General features: G+C 44.8%; 1 protein-coding gene across 1 annotated transcript in view; it reads right to left on the bottom strand.

The window, feature by feature from the left end:
- Positions 1-27,541, bottom strand: part of EPS15 (epidermal growth factor receptor pathway substrate 15) — a 105,230-nt gene that overhangs the window by 16,219 nt on the left and 61,470 nt on the right. The window contains exons 13-18 of the mRNA XM_066597613.1: positions 18,705-18,777; positions 7,612-7,773; positions 6,834-7,031; positions 4,663-4,869; positions 3,296-3,385; positions 2,763-2,877 (exon numbers count right to left, since the gene is read on the bottom strand). Coding sequence (XP_066453710.1) covers positions 2,763-2,877; positions 3,296-3,385; positions 4,663-4,869; positions 6,834-7,031; positions 7,612-7,773; positions 18,705-18,777 — 845 coding nt within the window. The remainder of the gene's footprint in view (positions 1-2,762; positions 2,878-3,295; positions 3,386-4,662; positions 4,870-6,833; positions 7,032-7,611; positions 7,774-18,704; positions 18,778-27,541) is intronic.

Here is a 27,541-nt window from a genome sequence, read left to right as displayed (position 1 = left end):
TTATGTGTACGAGACCCGCTGACTGTCCTCCGACAGGAGACTTCGTGGAGGGAATGTATCATTAGGGTCATTTTTGTTGCCAGTTTTCTGGTGACTTTTTTACTCCTCCAGTTTAAAATGCAACAAATGTATCAAATGTCGCATGATGTTCATAAATTGGTGGCATCTTTACAACATGTCTACAGGTGTGGAGTCACTATACGCCACGGAGTTACTGGAGTGGGATGGTAACAAGTTTTGAAAACTTTTAAAACGTTGCAATTCTTAAAAACTTTGTCTAAAAACCTCCCTCCTCTCAAACTGCCCCCTCTTTTTCAGACACTTTTGAATAGTGGAGCGAGAGGCGCAACATCTGTTCATTTTGGTGCAAATTAGTAGTAAAATTTGTTAAAAGTGATTGGCGTCAAAAAAAGGTTCCTTATTAGAGATGAGCGAGTATACTCGCTAAGGCATTACTCGAGCAAGTAGTGCCTTAGCCAAGTATCTCCCCGCTCGTCCCTAAACATTCGGGGGCCGCCGCGGCTGACAGGTGAGTTGCAGGGGAGAGCAGGGGGGGGGGGAGAGGGAGAGATCTCCCCTCCGTTCCTCCCCGCTCTTCCCCGCCGCTCGCCGCCCCCTGCATCTTTAGGGACGATCGGGGAGATACTCGGCTAAGGCACTACTCGCTCGAGTAATGTGCCTTAGCGAGTATACTCGCTCATCTCTATTCCTTATGTAACACCAGTAATAGATGCACCCCGTAATTCAAGCACACTACATTTCAATGTGTCCAATCATTTGTTCCCATGAGGGATAACACCCTGCCGGTCACCTTATTCTCCTTGGACTACTGAAAAAAGAAATGTATGACATGCAGAACGGAGTGTGAATATTTAAGGGGAGTCTTCAGAAACAAAATCCTGTTGGCAGACTAAGTCTTTGACTAACCGGTATCTCATACGCACGTCCGACTTAACAAAAAAAGAGACTTTATTTTATCACTGAACTAAAATGTAACCATTGCTAACAAATCTAAAAACTCTTCATTTGCTCCGATCCCAGAAGTCCCTGTCCGATGTACATGTGACCACTCAACTAATTACAGGCTTCAGCAGTGATACTATCAAGAACCGTGATTGGCTGAGCGGTCACACGCACAATGGCCAATATGTGACGGCTGCAGCTTCTTCTACGATAGGAGCGGTGCGGACCAGGACTCCTGACCGGTGGAGATGGCTTATTTACTTATTCTAGCCCATTGCATTAACATTCATTTTTTTAATTTTTTTTTTAAATCTCAGAAAACCACTTTAAGCAAATTCTATTCCTATTTGTTCACCCCCCCCCTACAACCCACTGCACCATACTCCCACCACAAAGAAAAAAAATCAACGCAGCCATTTCTTGGTTTATGGGTTTCTTGTCAAGCTTGACGAAAAAACCGACAACCAATAGAGCTTCCCAACATGCACCACATTGCATACCAGCAAACAAGACCAGTAAGATACATGAAACCCCCCGATTTTCTTGGTTATGCAGTTAGCTCTATAAACTTGGTTTGATCAGCCTTTTAGGGGTTCTAGAACTAGATTTCGTCTTCAGTGGGAGGCTATACTGGTTTTCTCCCAGCTTAGGGTGGTTTTTTTTTTTTCACATCTGCGTCGGAACATCCGTCACAGAGGTGTCTGAAAACGCTGGAAGAAAAAGTGCTGCATGTAGTACTTTTTCTTCAGTCCAAAAGCTGGGCAACTGGGTGGAAAGTGGGCAGACCCTATTATAGCCCGGCGTTGTTCGGCTCTCTCCGGAGACTGAACTGTTCAGCTGCTGGGATTTTTTTGTCCAGCACTGTGTGGGTAGAAGCCTGTACTAGAACCCCCCCACCCCCCAACCAGAAAGAGATTCCCGTTTCTTTTGGGTTCACCCTCGTAAGCGGCTGCCAGACACTTCCAAAGGCAGCTCATCTCCCATGAGAACAAAGGATCAGGAAGACTGAAATCCAACATGCCTGATTCTTCTTTACCCCAACATCTGCCAACAGGGAAAAGCCAGGACTTCCCCGATGCACATTATATGATCAGAGGGCTCGGCTGCCATTTATATGAGGAGTACGAGCACCTTAAATCATCATCTTTATATATGGTGAGTGATTTCTAGAATTGACCTAGAAAAAAGTCAACGTACGCACTGGGTGGTCCATCACTAAGGGGCCGCTTCCAACTGTGCAAATCCTTTCTACAGATGCATCAGTTTATAACATGACTTTTTAACCTATGATAACTTTCTCTGACCGTTTACACTTTTAATTGCTTTACAATGGATTTCAATGGCTTTAAAGAGACATTTACGTGGGATGATTTTTGCGCAAAATTTGTTTAGACAAACTAAAATGTGCAATAATCTCTACGTCTGAATGTAAAGACCTCATTTACTATCCGCTTACATTGGTTATTGCTCACTTTCAACCAGCTTAAAAATCATCATTGACTTCTCGCTGAGTGTAAACCCTCCCATAGAATGTACAGCACTGAGCGAGAAGTCAGCGGTGATCTGTCTGTCCAAACGCTCAGCACGGGCGCCAACAGCCTTAGCGGTAATGTCAGCACTCGTACAGTCGTTTAGCCAACGGTCGTCCTGTGTAACCCAGCATAAGGTAAGACAACTTGTTGCAGAAAGTTATCAAGTTAAGCTTTGCTGCATCCGTGTAATCCATCATATAACGTACAAAGTCCTGAATCTATATACAGATACTAAGAAGTGCAGTGCAATAGGAACAAACTTCTTACTTCCAACAAAAGGGTCACTCTGGAAGAAGTCCAGCCCCGCTTCCGGGACGGGCTCTGTGGCAGGCGCACTCGGCTGAGCTTCAAAGGGATCCACTTGGAAATGAACTTCCTCTTCCTAAAACGAAGAAAACAAATTTGCATAATTTACATGTTTTTCCCTGGGGTGCGCTATATGTTCTGAGGCTCAAAATGTTATTAAAAATTCTAAAAGATACTGGAATAAAAATACATTAAAGCTGAATAAAAGGTTTACTAATTAATTCAGAATGGTACGTGGGCAGTATTATAGCTGATGAACTTCCCTGCAGCGGAAATTACTAAATTCGGTGCCAATATTTTTTTCTTTATAGGTCTTCAACCTGAATTTATCCAGCTGTTTCAAAACTGCAACTTGCAGGATGTCCGAAGCCCAGACGACTGGCAAAGCATGCTGGGAGTTGTAGTTTCACAACAGCTGGAGACCGCCGCTTTATAGGCAACATTATAAGCTAACGAATGCTATAAAGCCAAAGCCTGATAATCCAACTCCATACCTTGTCAGCGGGATCGGGCACAGGAGGAGCCTCGTCTTTTTCTTCCTCTTCGCTCCCTGAGGTGTGGGTAATTTCTGGGCTGCTCCTCGCCTAGAATGCCAATACAGACGATGAAGATTTAATTCTAGCCTATAGCTGGACTGAAGGGTCTGATAAGACCTGACGAATTATTGTTCAACGGGCCAACGAGTTCACTCCGTAGCAGATACATTGTTGGCTCCTTCAAATGAGTAATCGTTTGGTCGTTCACGTTCATTCTATGGTGAATGAGAGGGACGGAACGATTGGTATTTAACCCCCTAAGAGCAAAGTGCGGTAAATATACAGCGTTTGGTCCTGGGCTTTTATCCCCGCCGAAAAATACAGCGTGGGATTGAAGCTTCTGCTCCTGCAATCAAGCAAGAGCAGGTCGGGTTCTCAATGTTAGTCAATGAGCGCTATGTAGGTGAAAAGGGAAGTATTATTTCCACTATGCGACTCGGCGATCATGTGACCTCCGGGTAACCCCTTGTTAAAGCTGAGCTACAGGGTCCTAGTAGACCCTGATCAGCTTTGCCAGTGACGACTGTCACTACAGGGGGATGCTTTCCCTGAAACTGAGGCTTCTACGGATGCCCCAGCTACAATGGGAAAGTGTGAAATTAAAAAAAAAATGTTATGTGACGTCATGGGGGACATAGATGTTAAAAAAATAAATAAAATAAAATAAGGTGCAAAGTAAAAAAAAGTTACAGAATAAAATAAAAATATATACATAAAAAAAGAAAATGAGCCACCACTGACACCAACGAAAACCATCGCCATATACACCCTGTAATCCAAAACTATACATATGTATCAAAATGTCAGAAACAAAAATGAGGAACCCATTCCCATACTTTACTTTAGCATAAACTAATTTAAAAAGCAAAAAAACAGCTGCAAATGTTTCAAAATTTTTTTTTTAATATATACCCTCAATCAGACTAAAAAAAACAGGGGGAAAAAAAAAAGATAAAAAAAATTGCACATTTTGGTAGTTGAAGGAAAAAAAAAAAACAAAAAAAAAAAAACAGGGCAGTAACACCACCACATGGGTAAAATCCCTAAAAAGCATCTAGTCCTTTAGGTACAAACAGCCTGGTCCTTAAGGGGTTAAACCGAACAATTAGCGAACGAGCCCACAAGGATTTTTACACCTGCCTAAAACGAAAGCTGAACTAAAAGCAAACGATTTATTGGTCGTCATTGGATAGTTGGTTGCATTTACACTGAACGACTAGCAATCATTTCCGCTGGTTTGAACGAGAATCGTTCCGTGTAAAAGGGCCTTAACTGGAAAGTGTAACCGAGACAGATCTATGGCACAACGCAAATCTTATACGAACCGGGGAACTTTGGTTCTGATTCTCTGGCTGGGCTGAGTTTTCATCCTCGGCGGTCTCATGAAGATTTGCAGGCTCGCTGCTGCTGTTGCTCAGACTGGAATGATCTCCTGTGCCATTGACCATTGGCAGGTCTAAGTGGTGACGCCAGCTGATATGAAACTGATCATTTATGTGGTTCTCCGTAGGCTTTACTTCTTGAAGTTTGGCCTAGAAGAGAGAAAACGGGAAGATTAGAGAAAACATAAGCGCACGTAGGAAAATGGCGATTCCCATAGTCAATCATATAATAACAATATTACATTACAGATGGCCATCCCTGCTCTTCCACTGAAATACTACATAACTTATAGACAGGAAATATCTGCCATAAAGGGTCATAAAACAGCAAAGATCAGCTAAACTCCACCCTCACCCCCATGGCGCTTAAGGTTATCCAAACCTCCTATAATGGATCTCTCCATAGAATTTTTGAGAATAAGGCTACAGTTACACTGCGTATGCTCTGGTGCATATGGCAAGTGCATCCCATAGGCCCTAATGGAGTCCAAAAGTATATCCTCTTGGCCCCTATCAGTATACCCAATTCCCGCTGTGGTGCAGCAAGGAGAGAAGGACGCCAGCACCCACAGAGGAAATGGCAGAGGCCGTGTTAAAGCGGCTGCAGAGAGAAGACCACCAGAGTGCACTGATGACCATGGGGCCGAAAATGAAGAAGCAACTGGATCCCTGGGACAAAGGACCCTTACAGTCTTCCTCCCCGCCATTGCCTGACACTGTGGCAGTGGTGTCAAATTGGTCGATGCTGCATAGAAGGAACCAGAACATGATGCCGGACCATTTGTAAGGAGACTCCTTCCCCGGACGCTTGAAAGCAGACATCGCTTGCATACAGAGATCGGATTGGTGCCATGGTTTTGTGCGTTAATGCGAGGCATTGTAGAATAGTCACCATGCTATGTGGTTAGGATGTACCGTATCTGATACCATATAAGATGCTTCTATAATGGTGCAGCAAGGCACCTGTCATAGTGGAGTAAAACCGCAGGATTATTGTGGGAGAGACCTCCGGATATAGATGGTGTCAACGATGTTGTACATTCTGAGTGGAGAGTATGCAGCTGCTACGGCGTGCAAGGGGTCGGGTCTATGGATGAGAAAGCACAGCTTAACCCTTTCCAATCCACTGACATCTGAAGACATTAGGATTTAAGGCTGTACAGCTCCGATGTGGAAAGACATCTGTCAGAGTTCTCTTACTGTATATTGCCAGCCTCTCTGCTGTCGGAGCCTATCCAATGTGTCACCCCATGCAGTACTGGCTTTAGCCAGCAGATAGCGCCGTTGTATAGTGGCAGAAAGAGAGTAAGCCCCCTAGGAAGACCAGGATGCAAATTGGATTGGAAAGGGTTAGTAGTGGATGGTGCTTGCACACAAGTGAGACAGGTGTCAGACATGATTAGAGAGGCTTGGAAAGCCATATGTGCCTTGTTGAGGCTAGGTCGTAAAACTGAGCGGCAATGTATATACTATACTGAAAGGATATACAAAATATTTGTAATGGTAATTCAAATTTGCTGTAAAGGATTACTGTCGCTTCAATAGAAGAAGTGAAGGGGGGCCAAGAGCACTCAAATGAAGAACAGCATCAGCAAAGGAAATGGCATAGGCTGTAGAGCGACGACCACAACTTCTAAGTATCTGAACCCCCTAATGAAAAGAAATAGCGTTTATTATGCTAGTGTTAAGTAAAGTTCGTTTAGGAAAAAAATTTTTTTTAAATGTGCTGCCTTTGCCGAGCCATCACATACCATCCACCTGCGTCAACGGATACAATACTTATGGCATTTACTGCAAAGAAAGTGCCAATTAACCCTAAACTGCTAACGATGCACTGGGATTTCAGCTACAAAAATTAATTTTAAAAATGTATATAAGAATTAAATGTTTGCTATGTTTTTCCCCCTAACCCCCATGGGCACAGGCTCACTAACTGGGAAAGTTCCTTAGCGTAGGAACATCCGGTCAGTCACGCAAAGAACAGAAGTTGTCCTCATTGGATAATCCTTTTTAGGATATGCTACAAAAACTAGAAGAATATTGAATCATTCAATAAACCAGGATGCCTAAAATTCTGCAAACGTAACCCACAGGCATAGTCAGTGACCGCTTACTAATCGGATCTCTTCCTTGCATTCGAGCAGCTGGTGCTCCAGCGGTGCGAGCCGCTCCTTGCCGCGCTCCAGCCTCTCCTCCAGCTGTGCGGTCTCCTCCTGTAGTCGGTGTAGTTCCTCCTTGGCCTTCATGACTTCCTCTTCATAATTGGAGATCTGCGTCTCCTGGCTGGATACCTCCGTGTGCAGTAAAGAGAGCTGGAGAGACAGGTGGGAATTAGCAAGTCAAGTTCTGCTAGATTGTAGAGGATACATATGGACACAGGTTGTTATTCATAGCCTAATACAAATTGGCCACATTGTTACCAATCGTCTGCTTGCAGCCCTTCTAACTAGGAAGCCATCCGTGTAAATGGCAGATTATTCATCTTCATCTAGCTCTGACTACATGTTTTATGGCAGGATAATGGGCCCCGCATGCTGGGCATTGCCGCTTTGAAGCTAACCCAGATATCTAAGCTGCCTGCCGATGCAGAGAATATTTGAAACGGCTTTACCGAGCGAGTAAAGATCATACGTTTCAGGCAATACTACCAACGTGTGCTGTCAGCGTAAAAAGCAGAAAAACAGATTTAGGGAATAAATAATAATAAAAGCCACAAATAATTAAAAAAAAGTTTGATTCCCATTGAGCTCTGTATCTTGTCCATAGGGGGCAGTATCACAGCAGCTAGTATGGGGACAACTATCCTACCTAGACATGCAAAATCTAAGTGATCACAGTCAATGTTGAGTTGGCGCTGCCATCCTGCTACAGTGCCATCACAAAGGTCCGTACCACTTTGGTCTCCTCTGCAGACTTCAGCCGCAGTTGTTGTAACTGGTCCTCCAATCTTGCCTTCTGCTCATCCAGCCCGGCCAGGACCTCTTCCACCTCCTGCTTCTGAGCCTGCAGCTTCTGTAAGTTGGTGTTCTCTCGCTCCACCTCATCCTGCAGATCCTGGAGAACAGAATATTCATGCCTTAAATAACAAACAATAAGCATGGCCAGCAATTGCCCATGTTGGGCCGGCACCCTGGGGGCGCTTGGGTGTTCTGCTGGGTAGAAAATGTACCAAAAGTAGTGCAGGGCCCCGAAATGTGATATGCCACACCCATCGCTAAAAAAAAAACAAAACAACTTTTCCCCCCTAACTATACAGTAATATTCTTTTCCCCTAATCTGCTTTCGTTTTTCGATTGCAAGCTCTTTATTCTATTTTATGTACATTATTATAGGTGGGGGGGGGGGGGGGGGGGCGCATCTTGCCCGAGCTGTTGTTAAAGGAGGTCCGCCAACTATTTTTTGCCTATTAAACTCAATAAAGGAGCAAATGAAAGTTGATTAAAACAGCACCACTGCCTGTGTGCACTAAGACTGCCATATCTAGAATTAGCCACTGCGCCATTTGTTAATTAGCCTTGATGGGCGGTTCACAAAGCCCCCTTCTCCGCTGATGGACGTCTTCAGCTCTAGCCACTGGAGACATCATGCGTTTCACGTACGATGCATGCATTGACGAATATGGCATGTGTTGGCGAGTATGGCGCATGCATTGATGGCACCTGGTACCCCAGTGTGGTGCAGATGCGCTGTACGTGGAACACATAATGGCTCCAGGGGCCGGAAATGGAAACCTACAACTACAGAAAAGGAAGAGCGAACACTTGGACCGCTGGCAGATGGAAACTGCCCATCAGACGGTCTGAGGCTAATTAACATACGGCGCAGGAAGTCTTTCTGGGAGTCGCAGTGCACAGAGGTAATGGGGCGGCTTTAATCCTCGTTCAGTCGCTCAGGTGTCGGTATACGGAATTTAATGCGCAAAAATTGGCTGATAGAATTGCTTTAAGAGCATTCAGAGATGAGCTTTACAGCAGCCAGATGGACTATAGACACTGTAGACTGGAGAGGACACATTGACTTCCATGAACTGAAAAGAGAAAAATACTTCTATGCAGCACAACCTTCTGGAAAAAAAAAAGGCTAAAAAAGGTAGAAATTGTGAACTTTCCAACTTTGTACTAATAAAAGCAGCAATCTGACATTTTTCGAGGCTTTTAACCTTTTCCTCAGAGGTGCCAGGAGGGGGCACAAACTATGGTTGTGATAGCATGCTTAGTTGTGCTTCCATGTGTTAAAGGGAAGGAGGCACCCCCAACTAGCTAGTTATCCCCATCCTGTGGATAAAGGATAACTTATTTTAACGCAAATGCTTGACTTAAACAATAAGTCCCTTTCGGGCAACCCATTACCTCTAAAGATGTTGACCAGGGTAGAGAAATAGGTCTGCTTTTTTCCCCCTCTTGGCTAGGAACAGCGCCCCCTCTTGTCCATGGCCGCTTTGAGTATTTTTAGCTCATCTCAAATCAAGTGGTAAGAAGTTCATTCAGTGGATGATCAGTCACTTTTTGAAACTTCTGTCTAAAGGCCTGCTCCTATCTCGTCTTTTTTAACCCATCCAGGGGTTTCGTGGGGATTTACAGGTAAATCAATACAAACTGAATCCCTAGATGGATCCATAGGCCACCATTGATGAAACCTGCTAAAACGGAGACCCACTGCTCTCCTTATTAGCAGGTTACATGAACAGTGATCAAGGATTCCATCCAGGGGTTCCGTTTACAGGAATTAAGATGTAAATCCCAATGGGACCCCTGGATGGCCTATAAAATAAGAAGTGAACAGGCCAATACTATGGTGACAAAATCAGAAGAGACATGCAATATGCCAGATTTATTTCTGCCATGTATTGTATACGGGGAGTGGTCGTGAAGGAACGTGCCTCATTGGTTATTGACTTGTTTTATTATTTTCTCATATGGTATGTTTGTTTTTGTGTTACACTGTAGACAAAGGTGGACCTCTAGTGGTCATTTGGCGTTACTGCTTTTGTTTCCTTTAACAATGCAAATGTATACCATTTTGTGATCGGCTGCATTGGGTCACAAATCATGGCAGCGGACACGTGAGAAGGAAGGAGCTGGTGGGGATGCGGTACCAGGGCCCCCTTGTATGCCGATGCCAGTATCTGACTTGCGAACTCTAGCGAAGGAGTCTGTCTACTGGGGAATCCTGAGAAGTTGATGAAGGTATTGTGTAGAAGCCAGACGTCTACTGCAAACTTGAGTCCCACCGTTGCCAGAAGTAAAAGCTAGGGCGACTCCTCGTATACCGGGGGACCGCGTCACGGACTCTAGTTATTGTAAGTTTCATGTATCACATACTGTTCGCTTGTCTTATAAAGACCGGTTACGGTCGACTGACCTATGAATCACTGCCAAGTAACCCTTTGTGAATTGCAGGTCCACTTTGAGTTATACTTGCAAAAGACTCTTTGTTCATCGCAAGAACGCACCTTCCGAATGATCAGATGTATAAAGTAGATGCAGAACCTCTTTCAATCACTTGTTTTACTACCCTATGCTACAGTTCAGAAGCAAGAGGTTAGTCCACCAGTACGTTATTCGCGCCAAGCCACTGTCTATCTAGATGCACTTCTGTGATAGGGCCCATTATGCCAAGTATGGCCCAGAAACTGCCCTGCGAGTGGCAATGCCAGCGTCTAAGATCTGGGTTGAGCGAAGGCCAACCCCACAACTAGCAGTACTTTGAGTCTTTTGTTACCGTCAGCACCCTCCCAGCCTCCTAACTTGGCCTCCACACAGGGGGGCCCCTTTCATATTATGCAAACAGGTAGAGAATAGGTCATCTTCCTAGGTGTCCTTTCAAAATTATACATTTTTATCACAGAATGATAGAAATTGTATCAGTTTTAGAAGTCCACATTGATTCATTTGGTTTGCCTGGATATCCAGATTTATCTTGACTGGGAGTGGACACAACGTATATAGATTTCTGCAGATATTACAAATGCAACTCAAGACTTAACTGGCATCTTCAAAGGGTAAAGTCCAGAATTTAAAAATAAGGAAGATGGAACAATACCAGAAAACCATACACATACAGCTGTTTCGGGGTTTTTGCCCTGAGGCCTAGGACTTGGGTCGGGTAGAATACCCTTTCCGACCCAGGTCACTAGCCAAGCCAGAATCCTACTACACACTGATGAGGGGAGAAAAAAACCAAAACAGCTGTCTGTGTATGGTTATCTGGCTTTTGGTTTTCAATTCCCAGTCATTGTTATAAAGACCTGTATAAAGAGTCTGACATTAGCTTGCAGGAATGCTGCCTTCCAATAGGTGGCACCATAGAGGTACTGTTCCAACTTCCTCATCTGCATATTTCCCAGAGGAGCATGGCTGGCCTTATAAGTCTCCTCAAGGAGAGAGGATACCCTTCAAGACCCAGAACTTGAAAAACACGGCTGTTAGTTTCCTAACACTGTGCCAAGCAGGATGTGTTGGGTATTGTACTGACTTCACACATGGACCGGAGCTGCAATACCAGACACAACTCTTGGACAGGTGTGGCGCTGTTGCTGAAAAAAAAGCAGCCCCTTTAACAATGTATGAATTGTGAATGTGGGAATACTGCTAGTCCCGCTTTTATTTTATGCTCTCTTTGGACACAACTATTGGGGTTATATCTTAAAGTTGTAATGTGGTTATCCCCAAACTCTGCTGTGGTATTGAGATTTTCAAAGACAATCAGTCGTACAAATGTGAAAAAGCAGTTTCTTCTCCCTGCGGTGTCGTTAATTCTTCTCTTTGTTTTCGCTTGTCTCTGGGTCTTCGTGGTCTCTCAGGGTTTATCAGGATCAGTGTTTCAGATAGGGTTTTTCACTAGGGATGTTTAATTAAAGAAACTCCGGAACAGTGGTGTCTGGCGTTAGCGTCCGTGTCAGCTTAAGGCCCTATTCACCAGAGTGTATATACGCGGTTATTAAGCAGTGTATATACATTGGGCAAAAATCGTGACCATCTGAAGCATTGGTTTCCGATGTATTCATTCAGATAAGCGAATTTTAGCAGCATGAAAACATTGCACCGGGAAAAATAGGACATCAGGAACCGGTTTTATAAGCTGCGGGAAAAGATCGGTCTTGCCCTAGCTTTTGGCGAGATATGCTGGAGGCATTCTATGCGAGCTGGAAAAAAAAATGAGAGGGAGCGTAGAACGCTGGGAAACAGCTGGCTCTATTTAGGGCAATTGAAGTAATTCTGAAAATTTATACCGGCCGGGGGATTTCTGCGCTGCGGCGTATTTTTTCGCCGATATGCCGCAGCTGTCCATGTGAATGGATGGGAAAACGCTCAATAAGATTGTGACTTATTTCTTTTCACGTGATTTTTTTGAGGCGAGCGTAAAAACGCATACGCCAGGCTTAAGGAAAAGAGAAGCTGAAATCATGGCCTGTCATTTATTGTGTGTCACAATCATCTACACTTTCTAATATCCGATTGCCATTATCAATTGGTTACTGAGAACTGGAACAATACCTCTGCAGCGCCACCTATTATTGGAAGGCAGCATTCCTGTACGTCAACGTCAGACTTTCTAACAAGTCTTATTAAAAAGTCTGACATTGACTTGCAGGAATGTTGCCTTCCAATAGGTGGAGCTGTAAAAGGTATTGTTCCATCTTCCCATTTGCATATTTCCCAGAGGAGCATGCATGGCCTTATAAGTCTCCTCCCACCTACTAGCTGCTCTCCCTAAGAAGAAATGATACATTTCCTGACCTATTCTGTTACTGTCATCTACGGATGAGTTGCTAGTGTTTATACAAGCTTCATATTATTGCTAAGTCAACTGTCCAGCTGTAACATAATTTGGCCCGATTGTAAGTCCTGGGGGTATGTGAATACTGAGAGCCACAGTTAGTACCCAGGAAAGGCACCTTTATAAGTGAAATCCACTTCTTGTCTTGTATGTAGCCAGCTTGGTTACAAACGCCTGAATAAACGGTCCATTACTCAATATAGTATAACTATTTACACTGATGAAAGATTCATAACCTTTTTCACACAGGATCCAGATTAGGCATTAATCAGCTTTGTGACCTACATAGATTTAATTACCATTGTACTTCCTTCGAATAACCTTTCCATTTAAAATTAATTATGTTAAATGGCAATTAAATATAATGATTGCAAAATGAAGATAATAAGGAAATAGTGAACTTTCAGAGGATGACATTAAAAGATAAAAATTACTTTTAAGTCTACAGAAGTAGAACTTTCTTTCTCCTGAAGACTACGCATACCACCAGTGTTGGAAGCCTTGTAGTAATTTAATCAGCGGTTTAGTTCCTAACGAACGATGATGTGCAGGATACGTCCTCCGCTTATTATCAATTCTGCTCAGTGATTTCTTGAAGAATATAGAAGTTTTTGGTAAAACTACATAAAGAGCAGCACAACGTTAGCAAGGTACTGACTGCGGATAGGATACGGATCCCCAACACACAGCAGGACTATAAGATCCCGGGGACATTCACATGTTCCACGTCTGATGTAGTGCAGTAAATGTCCTGTTTGGGGGCTTTATATCGGGGATACAGGACAAAAACTGAGAGCCAGGATGAGATCTCATCATCATACAACTAGAGAGGGAAAGCATGAATTACCTGTAGCTAAACATTTTTGTGGTCACGGACACAGCATAGAGCAAATGAGAGTTATCATACTGAAGGGCAACTTCAAGTCGCAGCATCACAGAAGAATTTGGGAGTACAAATTTATGGCCATGTTTGACACCCTCAAGAATGGAATGAACCACAGCCCGGGATTCTTGCACAAGTGGAAAATATGAAAGGTCCGAAGGAGATCAAGAGGGATGTCCTCTTTCCTATCATACAAATTCAGAATTTGACTTGTAATAATGTTGCCATCCAATAGGTGGTGCTGCATCTCCTTCCATGTGCAGGTTGAAGGTAAGACACATCATAAAACTGTCACATTCCTGAGCTCAATGGACTGATTAAGTGGTGTTTCAGCTCAGTTTGTTTGTTGTTTTAAGTTTTGAGAGCAAAAGAGTCTCAAATTGCTATGTGTGAACATTTGCATTTCAATCAAGAGCAGTGTCCTCTCTGCATTGGTATATTATATATGTGCCCCATCCAAACCAATTCCATTGTAGCCTGAGGAAGGATCAATAGAGGATCCGAAAACTTGCTGTAACATCATGCATTTTTGTTAGCCATTAAAAGGTATCATATCTACAAGATTACTTGGTTTCTCTCACTGAGAGCAATCACACAAGGTAGTTGAATGAACGTCATAGCGTCGCCTACTCAGGAACTCCCTCCATAGGCCAGTAAGGTTTGTTCTGGCAGACCCCATTATAAATCAATGGGGTCTGCTGGGCGCCATTTGTGTCCACTGTGTAACTGGCAGGGGCGTAGCTAAAGGCTCATGGGCCAAGGTGCAAAAGTTTATCTTAGGGCCCCTAAATTTTTTTTAACCCCTCATCCATCAGAACTTTTGATCTTATGAGGGAACAGAACATTCAATTTCTCATTGCAGATGTGAAGCCAGCCTAAAGGTCATTTAACAGAGACCAATAATCAGGAAAGAACATTCTTAGCAATGTTTGTCCGATTATCAGGCCGACTGAAGGTGCCACCAATCACCAAACGAACAAGCAAATGTTTGTTCGTCGGATAATTACATCTTCTATGTGGCACATTTTCCCATGTGAATAGGAGATCTTCTGCTGACAATCATCTGTCTGAATTGGCCTGTGTGAAGGCCGGGTAAATCAGCACCGATCTCAGTGAATGGCGCACAGCAAAAAGGAAAAGCTATTGGTTTAAATGCACCTTAAAGGGGCTGTCCAATTATAAGCCATTGATGGCCTATCATCAGCATAGGTCATCAGTAGTATATTAAAGAGGGTCCATCGCCTGGAATCCTCGCCAATCAGCTGTTGAGAGGGCTGGCATTCTGACTGCACTGGCAAAATCTGCTATTCAACTGATCACCCGTGATTCTTCTTCATAGTGCGGCAGTAGACTCTTCTGCATACACCTCCGGCACATTCACAGCAGTTTCTGAAGAAAGGGCTGCATCCCCAAAACGCATTACCTGGCCGTTTTTCAAATAATAATAAAGAGTACCCGAGTAATTCCCTTGTTTAATCATTTATTGACTAGAAGTGTTGCACTCCCAGTCCACGTGTTTTACTTCCTCTCAAACTAAGTCATCACGCCCCGTTAATACAGTTGGCGAAGAGTGGACAAGCAGCACCTTCCTTTGTACAAAAAAGAATAAAAACCTAGCAGAAGTGGCTCCAACCTGTTTCCTCCTCTAATCTTTTAATGGGAACTTGGCCTACAATACCAAATCTGGCCACTGCAGTAAGAACGGCGCTGCCTGCAGAAATCTGCTCAGTAAAAAAGTGCATTGCCACAGTGAACAGCTGATTGGCAGGAGTCTTGGGCAATGAACTACCCACCAACCTGCTATTGATGAGCTATCCCGAAGTTAACGGAGCAACCCTTTAGGCTACCTACACATTGGAGAGCGCGATATCAGGCCCTGAAACTCGGCCCTGATATTGCGCTCATGAATGTGATTCATCAAATGGATATGAGGAGTTCTTCAGGCAAAACTGCATGGCATCTGTGAAGTCCCGATCCTCTTGTGAGTTTCACATGCGATCGAGGATCGGAAGGGTTTCCTACTGATTTCAATGGGAAACCTCGCATCTCACCCGCATGACATGCAAGAGCCATGCGAGGCATTAAAGGTCCCATCAATGGGAGATGCTTTCCGAGGAACATGAAAACTTAAAGAATGCCACGATGCGGTGCGAGAAGACATCGATGGTGTATATGACTCCATTTAAAAGAACGGGGTTCATGTTCGTGCAAGATTTGTGCTTCTCGCAATGCACAAATTTCATACAATTTTCTCGGCCGCGTGGAACCGGCCTTCGGAGCGTTCTTGCTCTGGAACTCTAACACTATCTGTGTATTACATGGTCTCTCTTTTCTTTGTGATGGGTGCCATGTAATGCCATGCGTAGCTGAAGGATACTATCCTGAGTGAGAACAGCGGATTCTTGGAAGTTTGCTGATAACCTACTGATTTCAGAAAAAGGGATTCTTGAGGAGACTAGCTGGCTATAAAAGACATGGCATACTAAAATTACTGGATTCCACACGACATTTTATGTTTCCATTGGGAGATCAGCAGTGCCAGATACGTCCGACAACTAGGTGGTGAGTTTGGAGACTTATAAGGCCATGCATGCTCTTCTGGGAAATATATGCAAGTAAGAAAGATGGAACACCACAATAAATCATCGGCCTCTCATAGCCGAGCCAGAAACCTACTGCACACTGATGAGGGCCAAAAAACCCCGAAACAGCTGTCTGTGTATGGATTCGGGCTTGGTTTCTCAATTCCCAATCATTGTTTTAAAGACCCGTTTAGAGGATCTGACATTTGAAGGAATGCTGCCATCCAATAGGTGGCGCTGCAGGGGTATTGTTTCATCTTCCTTATATTTCCCAGAGGAGCATGCATGACCTTATAAGTCTCCTCACTCACCTTGTAGGTGACTTCTTAAGGTGATGATACCCCTCCTGAAATATACTCATGATACGCCGTAAATGCCTGATAGGTGCTGATTCACCTTCTGTGGAGAACTGGGGGGTCCCCTGACGCTTCTGATGAGGTGGCTTCCACATCTAGGTGGAGAATCAATGGAGCTGAGGTTGGACAGGTCTCCATTCACTTCTATGGGACTTAGGAAGACATTGATGTGGCCACTGCTCCATTCATATGCTCCTTGGCCGCCACACTAGTAGAATTGGGGACCCTCGTTCTTCACATAGGTATAGTTCCCAGAACTGGTACCCATATCTATCAGACATTTATGACATATCCTCAAGGACATGCTGTAAATGCCTTAAGGTGGGCAGACCCCAAAGATTCAGTTAGCTGCCATAATCCTCTATATAAAACACCTTGGGTGAGGCAGAGTGGCTCTTTGACATCCCTCTATGACATCCAGCACCCGGGCTACATCAACCCTTACACCCACCCCCAGTTATGCCCCTGGGCAGTGTTTTCATTAAAGAAGTTTGTGCTTCAGAGCTGTCATTTCTATTGTAAATGGGACAATTACAACCAAGGTCAGATATTTCGGAGGCGATGGAGCCCCGTCAGTAGTCACTTGGTCACCAAACCTATATATCTCCTCCTCCCCTTTTCTGCCACCCAAGTTACCCAAATATGTGTTCTGTGCCAACCTGGTAGGACGAGAGACGTATAGAGATGAAAAACCAGCTAAGAAATATGCCAAGAAATACAATTTGTAGATTAAAGAAGGAGCGGTACAGCGCCCCCTAAGCAGCGCCGTCACTGCCCAATATAAACATATATAGACAGCACCACCAACGTTACAATGTAACAGGAAAATATTAGAAATGATCAATATACCTAAATATTTACAATGCCCCGATATAATCTGCAGTCCTATGTAAATATAGAACAAAGCATTCATCATACGGAGCACAAAAACAAACAGGGGTTGTTAACACTAAATACAGAGATAAACGTGTCTTTTGCCTTTTTGGGGCGGCATTCATTAATGATAGCTCTCCAAATCCTACAAGACCCGCAGTCCCATGTAAAATCATTGTGACAGAAGTGATGTCAAATGGCAAACTCGTCTCTGCTACATTTGTATTGGAAGCAGTGAATAATGGTTGGAAAGGCTAAGATCAGCGTTCCTTAGTGATGGAAGCTATGTATTACATCTCAGATATAGGTCAGATGAAGGTTAAAGGAATACCAATGGCTCCACAGGGCTAAAGTCAGTGGTCCAAGCAGTAGCCACCAGGGTTTATGGAGGAGTCCTTTTGAGCAAAGGAAATAGAATTATAGACTGTAGACATATAAAGTCGCCCAATCTGATCCTTTGTAAGAACTACATAGAAATGTACGATGGTGAGCTTAAATATGGATGGATGCACAGGTCCAATCCGACATCAATAACCGGACTAAGGGCTTACTTACACAGCAGTACATGCGATCCCGGTGCGGTCCGCGTTTTTCACGAACAGGACAGGCTCATTTATAGCCAATCAGGCTACACACACAGCCGACCTGAAGAAAAAACACATGTCCTATGTTCGTCCATATCACAGACGAGACTCCGACATGCCCCGTCCACTGCCTGCCGGGATCGGACAGCGCACGGACGCGTGTCCGTGTGACGTCTGATGTCAGTTGCGCCCAAGAATCTCAGGCCTAATTGTGCGAATTCAGCCTGAATCGATCGCCATGGCTCAAAAATCATTTGTAAGGCGCTTGACATGTTACCTATGCTTTTTACATAGGACTGCAGGTAAGCCTATTGCACTTATTGTTAAACCAAATCATTAAAAGGGGTTGTACCAGGATCATACGTTATCCCCTATCCACGAATCAGGTGACCAAATGGAGCACTGGTCGCGCAAGCAAGCTGACGCTCCATCCCTTTCAATGTGGAGATAGCCGAGCGGCAAGCGCTTGGGTATTCCAGTCAACCCCATTGAAATGAACGGAGAGCCGCTCGGCCAGCGCTCCATTCATTCAGCAATGGATGAGACCCCCAACCCATCAGCAAGTTACCCCCTCTCCTGCGGCTAGGGGATAACTTGTGATCCTGGTATAACCCCTTTGAATTACAAACTCAGCTCTGCTACGTCTGTATATAACAGTCATGTGACCAGGAGAATTAATTAATAGGGAGCAGTCTGGAGGACTCTAAGTAGTTTTTGTATGGTAATTAAGTAAGTATGAAGGGGCTGCAAAATGTAGAAAAAAAAGTTCATCCATGCAGTTAGTGGAGGATAGAAGTATTTTGGATGCTGCTTAGAACAAGGTCATGCTGGGACTTGCAGTAGCTACAAGTTACCTACATTGACTAGGAATACATTGTATCGAAGCCCACTCCTCCCTACGTTCTGCAACAGTCATGGCCTCGCTTACCTGAACCTCGCTTGTCCTCTTCTTCACAGCCTCTTCCTTCTCCTTCAGCTCTTGCTCCACATTCGTCTTCTCCCTAGAAGACCAGCAAACCATACAGGAATATCTGAAGACATCAGAGACAGCAGGCATGCTAATCCAGCCCCCTAAACCGGAGTCGCACTTCAGGTACATTTTAGGGAGGGGGGGGTGGGGGGTCTTACTGGAATAACTCAGGCCTAGGGAGTATTAAAACCAACGCCTCATTGTAGAGGAAGACTCAGGGAGAATGGGGAAGCAATAGGAGGAGAGGAGAAATCAATGAAATAGTCTGCGATGAGCTCACTGTTGCTAAGGAGAAAGCAGCAAATGCAAAATGCTGAGGGTTCAGGTGGGAGGGGAAGCGACAGACGGCGAGCCGAGCATTTAACCCATCATGTGACACACAGACCCACGTATGCCAGGGGAATGTGGCATCACCAGCTACACGGGGCCGGGAGGACGAGCCTTTATTGATTGGTATCACTGCATTATGGAATATGGACGGAGAACATCTGCTGACGGCTGTTTATTTCACACTGCAAGCTGCTTCTTTCTTCCCTTGAGCCCCCCCCCCCCCCCCCCCACATACACAGCGCCGCTGCCGTCCATCATAGCACAGGTCTCTGCAATTAGGGCTACAGTCAGCAGTGCTATTATGGGATTGACTAAAGAGCTGCAACGCTACAGATTCTGGTCCTCTTTAATTCGGTGGTCCTATAAAAAAGAATTTATCCCTTCTGTATAGGATAGGGGACAAGCATTTGTTAGGATCCCCAGCGTTCAGAAAAGTAGGGGGGCTGCAAGTATCTGCAAATGAATGAAGAGGTGGGCAAGCATGCCAAAACACGGGTCAATTAACTCGCCACCAGATACTTAATTTGCAGAAATAATAAGCTCTTCTCATCAGACAACCACTTTCAGCCTGAAATAGTTTTTGTGTTTTGCAAAGTTTTCATTGGCATTTTTAACTTTTTTTGGGGGGGGGGGGTTGGGGGGAAGCAGTGGGGGGAAGGGGTGAGGAGTGGTCAAAAATGTTGCAGGCAGATATTGATTGAAAAAAAATAAAGAAATTTAAATATATTCTGATACATCGCTGCCTACATGTTTAGAGGAAAGCAGGTTTCATCACCAACATAGAAAGGGGTTCTTTACTGTAAGAGCAGTTAGACTGTGGAACTCTCTGCCTGAGGAAGTGGTGATGGCAAAATCCATAGAGGAGTTTAAAAGGGGACTTGATGTCTTTCTGGAGAGGAAGGATATTATAGGTTATAAATCTAAGATTGATTGTTAATCTGGGTATACAGGCAGGTAGGATCTATTAGGGGTTGATCGAGGGATTAGTCCGATTGCCATTAGGGAGTCGGGAAGGAATTTTTTCCCCAAAAGGGCTAAAGCGGCCCGCTTTACTCGTTGCAAAAAAAAAAAAATGCGAAAACGCTTGTGGTTGTTTTTCTTCCTCCAAGTGGAACCGGTGCTGGATTTTTCTGCAGCTTTGCCCTTGCATGCCTGGCTGTAGTTTGTAGGCAGGCGGGGGTTCTACAGGTCTTATCTATCAAAATGTTCCCTTCTAGAGTTCTATTTACCAGAGGTCCAATGTGACCCCAATTAACAGAACAGCGCTTTCCAAGTTTTAGATCGCAGCGCCGCGGTTTCCTACACGTATGACATGCGAGAGCCCATTAGGAAAATGTCTGTCACACTTCGGTAGTGTATATCTGCGAACAGACGGTGAAGCGCTGCCATGTGCCAGGCAAGGCGGCCTCTGAACAAAACATCTATTTGATCCCGGCACAGGAATAAAAAACAAAGTATACTGAGAAAATCCATCAAAAATGTGATCATCAAATAACTGCTGGTTCTAAAGTAAGGCTGGATTCACATGACGGTCGTGGCTTCCGTTTAGAATGGCAGCCACGACAGACAGACCCCATCAACAGGGTGCATCGAGATTTCCTTCATGTGGATGGCCTTGTGTGGTGCTGAGTGTTAAGGCAGCAGAAATGCAGTCCTAAGCTCTCGCTCACAACCTGAAGGTTGCAAGTTCAATCCCGCCTGGTTCAGGTAGCCGACTCAAGGTTGACTCAGCGTTCCATCCTTCCGAGATCGGTAAAAAGAGCACCCAGCTTGGTGGGGGAAATAAATAAAGATTTTTTTTTTTGATTATCACCTACCGTATGGATAGGTGATAATTTATGGCACTGGGAGCTAAAAATTAGGCTACCAGTAGGAAATGTTAAAAAGGCAACCTGTAAAATCCCACGCCGCTCTAGGATCGGCGCGCCCTGCCACTCTTTTTGCCTAAAATGAAGCAACACTTGCTGTGCCGTACATCCGCAAGACCAATGTACCCAATTATCGGCCTCAGTGGTCATACTTGGAACCAAAACCGATGAGGTCATTCATTGGCTGCTGCTGTCAAATGGCTGTACATGATGTCATCATGGCAAAACAAATATTGGTACGGACCGTGCAAAGCATCATGTTGGAGCGAGGAGGGGGATGCGACAGGTGAATATTAGTTATTTTCTATTCTATCACATTTACTATTATTAGGGCTATTTCAGGTGGACACATTTCAGTGTTCATATAACAGTTGCAATTCCCAGCCTGACCACAAGTCTCCCAACCCGAACATACAGCAACGTAGGTAATTATGGTGCAAGTTTGGGTCATGTGAGTCAGTGCCCTAAAAAATAGTTGCTGAAACGCGACTACATTCTTGTCATCTGAATTGGCTCTTATGGCCAATTACCGTGTGATTAATCGTTCCATGGAGCGAATATGAACAATAAAGGAGCGGTATGAATGTGCTCAGCGAGGAAACGGCGAATAGGAATTCCATTATTTGTAGGTTTTATTCTGACGTAAAATTTGCCGTTGCTTCGCAGAGAATCAAGTGGTATAAAAAGAAATCACCAATCGTTGGAAGAGGAGAGCGCGGAGTGAAGGGGAGGAGGGGGCAGAGAGGGCAGATTTTCCGGTTGGGATGGCCACATACGATTAGTCAATTGCTTTGCGGAAACTTTGCTGTTGCGCGTAATATTCACCGATTGGTTGCTTGAAACATTAGCTTAGCGTTACGGGAAAGTAGAATCATACAGATACGCAAACAAATACGCGCCATTGTGTTTTCCTGGAACCGCGCGAAGCAAAATCGACCATTCTAGCCACAAGAACTGTTCAGCGAACTACAGTGACATTCCAAATCCGAAAACGCGGCCCTCTCCCTCCACCATGAGGCAGACTAGTTAACAACTTTAGCGCTCTCTAACGCAAGAGTACAAGTACACAATTAATACGCAACAACTACGCAATTAATTGTATATTAAGGCTGCGCTCGCACGGGTGCCTTTTACCGAGATTAGCGCGGCGCTCCTATTGTTTTCAGTGCAGCCTAGCAGACACGCCCTGCGATTTTTGAGCGGAGTCTGTCCTACTTTTTGCGTTACCGCACTTCATCAATGATGAGGTGTGCTAAATCCCCCTGTCCTGTGGTCAAAAATGAAAGTAAAATCACAGCTTTGCAGCACCGCTTGTGGGAGTGGCCTTATTGCGTGCCGAAAATCCCCATACACTATGTTGGCGTGTATGTGCGTGTAATATGTGCCGCAATCGTTTTTGCGCGTGCTGTGTGCGTTAGGTGCACAATTGACAGTCAATGTGAAGATTAGTACTACGTATTACACCCACGCACAAGACCTGCAGGCTCATGCGAGACCCCTAAGGTACACTACATTCCACCCTTGTGCAAAATTAGCCTTGCTGCGTCTTTTAGTGTAAACCCTACCGGGGCAGAAGAAACTATATCTAAATTATCTCAAAAATGAAAATTAATGCACGATTATCAGCCTGTGTGCAAGGCTATCGCGCAAATGCTCACGAGTCGGTGACACCAAACGAGGAAGTGCGAATCTATGATTTGTAGGCTCTTAGAACCTGTACGAGTGCCGACGACTAACGAAGACCATACGACTGCACTGAACCCGTCACCAGCATCCTTTCAGCTTGCAGCCAACTGACCTTGAGCAGAAGACAAGTGTTACGAATACTGCGATTACCCCAATAATCGGACATGCCTAACGCAGCCGTAATTATACAGCAGAGGCTCATTATATAGCCAAATATTAAAGCAACCCTTTCAGTGCTAGAGCATACCCACTACACTGCCGGGAAGACACACTCACCCTTGATTTCCCTCCGAACAAGGGCACGGTGACGTTAAACAGTCGCCCACCGCACGCAGCATTGGAATTGGCCAGAACTCCTACCCTACGCTCATTTGGGGAAAAAAAACATAATTAAAGGATAAAAGGCATGAGATGAAAGAAAAGCTAGCTGCAACCGCAAGCAGAAAATCAGATGTGCCCTTGTGGCTGCTTCTCCGCTAATCCTGGAGAGACTCGGTGCCAACGTGTTGTAGATTAATCACCAAAGATGATATTGTCCGGGGGCACAGAGACGTGGGCGTCACGAGTACATCATCTGCTGCTCGTCTCGTTGGGCATCAGAGGCGAATACAGACGCACCCAGGTTAATTGTTCCCTCATACCCAGGAGACCTAGGGAAGAAATAGCAGCAAAGACTATGGCAATACCAAGAATTAGAAAATCGCCCTTTACAACTAGATTGTGCCCGTTTAGACCACTTCATGACCCCCTAACATAAATTTACGTCAGGCGGTCATGAAGGGTCTGTGGAGCGGCTCAGGAGCCACGTCCGCTCCATACCTGATGGTTATTGGCCTTTTCTGACAGTAAACGCCACGATCAGAGTTAACGGATTGTGTCAGAGCGCCTTAACACTGGCGTTTTTCTTGCACGTTTTTTTCACGCGATTTTGCTGAGTTTTTAACGCGAAAGTCAATAGGACTTTCTAATGTTACAAAAACGCATTGCATGGGAGATCCGCGGGAAAATGAAGCATGCTGCGATTTTGACCCGCACGCCGGGGGGGGGGGGGGAATCACAACGGCAGGCATTTATTTGCCATGCGGATGCTAATGCATCCCTATGGGCTTCTGTAGCTGCGGATCTTATAATTAAAACCCGAACGTGGACATTGGCCCTTACCCCCTGCTCTGGGATTGTCACGAGCAAGGACTCCATTTGAGCAACTCTGTAGTGGGATGGATCCCTCTCGTCACACCTTTTCACGTATATATAACATATTAACGCAGAGACCCCGCCGCCATCATATAACCTAGCTTGGGAAAAAGATTTGTGGATATGGTTTACACCTGAACTAACTAACATCTACACCTTTACACATAAATCCTCCACCTCAAGAAAACGGGATACAAAATCCTCTAGAGGAAGGAGTTAACAGGGACAGAGAAGGCTGCGTGTAGGAAGTAATTTAACCCCTTCCTTTCCCTGCATCTGAAGAGCATAGCAACAATGGAGGACCCCATTCCTACTGGGGCGGCAATGGGGGACCCCATCCCTACTGAGGACAATAGGGGGACACTATTACCCACTGGGGCCACCAATATAGAGTGTCACTATTACTACATGGGGCGGATTTGCTGCAGAATTTACAGTAGTTGTAGCAGCAAAGGGGATGAGATTTTGAAAAATGCAAAAAATTTTTTAAAAATCTGCACAAAACCTGTGCAGATATTGACATGTGGTGCGGGATTTAATTGAGCAGCATGTTAATTTTAAACAATGTATATCAATAGCCCATCCAGTGCTCCGGCGTGCCTCCCTGTGTTTTTGTAATTTATATATGGCCCTGTCTTTTTTTTTAATGACAAAAGGTAAAAATCATATTTGTGGTAAGCCACGCCCCTAACCCCTCCCCAGACCACACCCTCTGCTCTGCTTTCTTGGGGCTCCATGAGAAAATTTTGCTTCAAAAAGGGCTCCATGGCTGGAAAAGTTTGTGAACCACTACTCTAACCGTAGAGGACGCCCCCTTGATACAGTCCTGGTATATATAGATTACAATGGCCACAAATTGTACAAAATGGTGTAAAAACACTAGAGGAGGCCGCACCACCCAAAAGCTAAGAAAGGAATAGCTTGCTTGACAAATCAGAATTCTAACCGCCCTTCTTCTTCACGATGTCACGTTTCATCACCAGAGGTCTCACGCATTTTACACAGAGAGGAAGTCAGATTGCCATCCTGTCACATCACCTGCCGGCAGCTGCGGTGCGCCTGTAGCTGACATGCAGTCAGAAATCATAAGCGCTATCCTCTGCTCATCAAGGATGTCAGCAAAGTCTTTCAACCATGTGCAATGAAACTGTACAGATGGCCACATTACAGGCCATCACCAAACTGTATATTTACTGCCGGTTTACAAAACTCAATTTCATTCTTTGAGATCTGCAAAGACTTTTAAAGGGAACCTGTCACTATGAACATGATGTCCAATCTGCAGGCAACATGGCAGAGAGCAGGAGGAGCTGAGCAGATTGATACATAGTATTATGGGAAAAGATTCAGTATAACTTGTGCTTTATGCAGTTAAGCCTCTGCTCATTATGAGCGTAGGAGTCCAGAGGGCGGAGCTACTTAGTAATGGACAGCCTTCCCTGTATAACTATACATATAGTGACCAATCACTGATCGCAGTCCAGAGGGCGGAGCTACTTAGTAATGGACAGCCTTCCCTGTATGACTGTGCATATAGATAGTGACCAATCACTGATCACAGTCCAGAGGGCGGAGCTACTTAGTAATGGACAGCCTTCCCTGTATGACTGTGCATATAGATAGTGACCAATCACTGATAGCAGTCCAGAGGGCGGAGCTACTTAGTAATGGACAGCCTTCCCTGTATGACTGTGCATACAGATAGTGACCAATCACTGATAGCAGTCCAGTTGGCAGAGCTACTTAGTAATTTACAGCCTTCCCTGTATGACTGTGCATATAGATAATGATCAATAATTGATAGGAGTCCAGTTGGCAGAGCTACTTAGTAATGGACAGCCTTCCCTGTATGACTCTGCATATAGATAGTGACCAATCACTGATGCTAGTCCAGTGAGCGGAGCTACTTAGTAATAGACAGCCTTCCCTGTATGACTGTGCATATAGATAGCGACCAATTACTGAAACAAGTCCAATGGGCGGAGCTACTTAGTAATGGACAGCCTTCCCTGTAGGACTATGCATATAGATAGTGACCAATCACTGATGGCAGTCCAGTGGATGGAGCTACTTAGTAATAGACAGCCTTCCCTGTATGACTGTGCATATTGATAGTGACGATTAATGCCTGTTTTAGACGAGCCGATCTCGTTTGAATGAGCAAATGGGCAACATCGTCGCTAACTTGTTCTCACTCGTTTACGCAGCTTGTTTAGACAACAGATTATTGTTGAGAACCGTTAACTTCAACGAGAAGTGAATGAGCCAGGGTGATTTTTAATTCTGCTGAAACTGAACGCCGCATGAAAAGTCAGCGATCGGGTCAGTTCAGGGTTTCTGTCTCTCTGCTCCATTTTTGTAGGTAAGAAACGGACATGTAAGGGGGGAAAAAAGGATTATTTTTTTCCCCATTGATTTCAACAGGGTTTAAAAACAAACAAAAAAAAAACCTGGTAAGCAAACATAAAGGCTTCTGATTGCTTCAATTCCATCAGGTGACGCAATGGAAGTAAATAGAAGCCTTTCCGTTGTTTTCAAACTGCATTGAAATCGATAGTTAATAAAACAGATGCGTTTCTTGCTGTTTTATTTCAGTTTCTCTCCTCCTAAGGGCTTATTCAGACGACCGTATATCGGCCGGGTATTTACGCCGGCCGATATACGGCGTCTCTCTCTGCAGGGGGAGGAGGCTGGAAGAGCCAGGAGCAGCGCTCTGAGCTCCCACCCCCTCTCTGCTTCCTCTCCGCCCTTCTGCACTATTTGCAATTAGGGGAGGTGGGATGGGGCGGGGCTAAGGGGGATTGTGATTAGCTCCGCCCCTGTCCCTCCTCCCCTCATTGCAAATAGTGCAGAGGGGCGGAGAGTTGGCAGAGAGGGGGCGGGAGCTCAGAGCACTGCTCGCGGTTCTTCCAGCCTCCTCCCCCTGCAGAGGGGGACGCCGTATATCAGCCGTCATGAATACCCGGCCGATATACGGTCGTCTAAATAAGCCCAAAAACAGAGCAGAGAGTCGGAAACCCTGAACTAAACCCTATAAAGCAGCTATGAAAGTAGCTATAGTTCCTGTGATATTACATGGAATGCACCATACATGTTTTTCATAGGGGGACTCAGACACTCCTATGACAGTTACTGATGATGATCACACGGTTGTAATAGAGGAGATCACATCTCACCTTGATTACAGGCTGCAGCAAATTTAGAAGAATACAAAAAGCTAATGAGAATTAAATTGTCCACTCAGCAGGCGGGTATGGTACAGCCTCTAGGTAATGCTGTGCTAATGCATCATGGAACTGATAGCACAGAATAGTGTAAGCATCAGGATGGTTTCTATGAAGTATCAGATAGGAGGCTGTACTACATGGAAGTGACGGACACATCCAGAGTGCGACAGGCATTCAAGTGAGGGGGGCAAGGATGGAAAAAAATGTGTTAAAAAACTATAAAGTGTTTTAGCCAAATGTCTTTATCATAACAACTTAATAAATGTGTCATTTTCTGATGAGACTAGAGGATGAGTCACTGAACAATTAGACAAGGCTGCTGAATTTACAGGAGGTCAGGTGATGTAAACCCCACGAGAGAGCTGTACTGAGGGCCGCGCTCGTAGTCATCCAGCATTCCCAGAAAGGTTTAACAGACGTATCATCCCAAGGACTTCCACCTGCAGATGACTTCTGCTAGTGATGCACTGCTGGAAACCAAGACGAGAAA

This window comes from Eleutherodactylus coqui, chromosome 3 (genome assembly GCF_035609145.1).
Source record: "Eleutherodactylus coqui strain aEleCoq1 chromosome 3, aEleCoq1.hap1, whole genome shotgun sequence".
Classification (NCBI taxonomy): Eukaryota; Metazoa; Chordata; class Amphibia; order Anura; family Eleutherodactylidae; genus Eleutherodactylus; species Eleutherodactylus coqui.
This window is presented reverse-complemented; position numbering and strand designations above follow the sequence as displayed.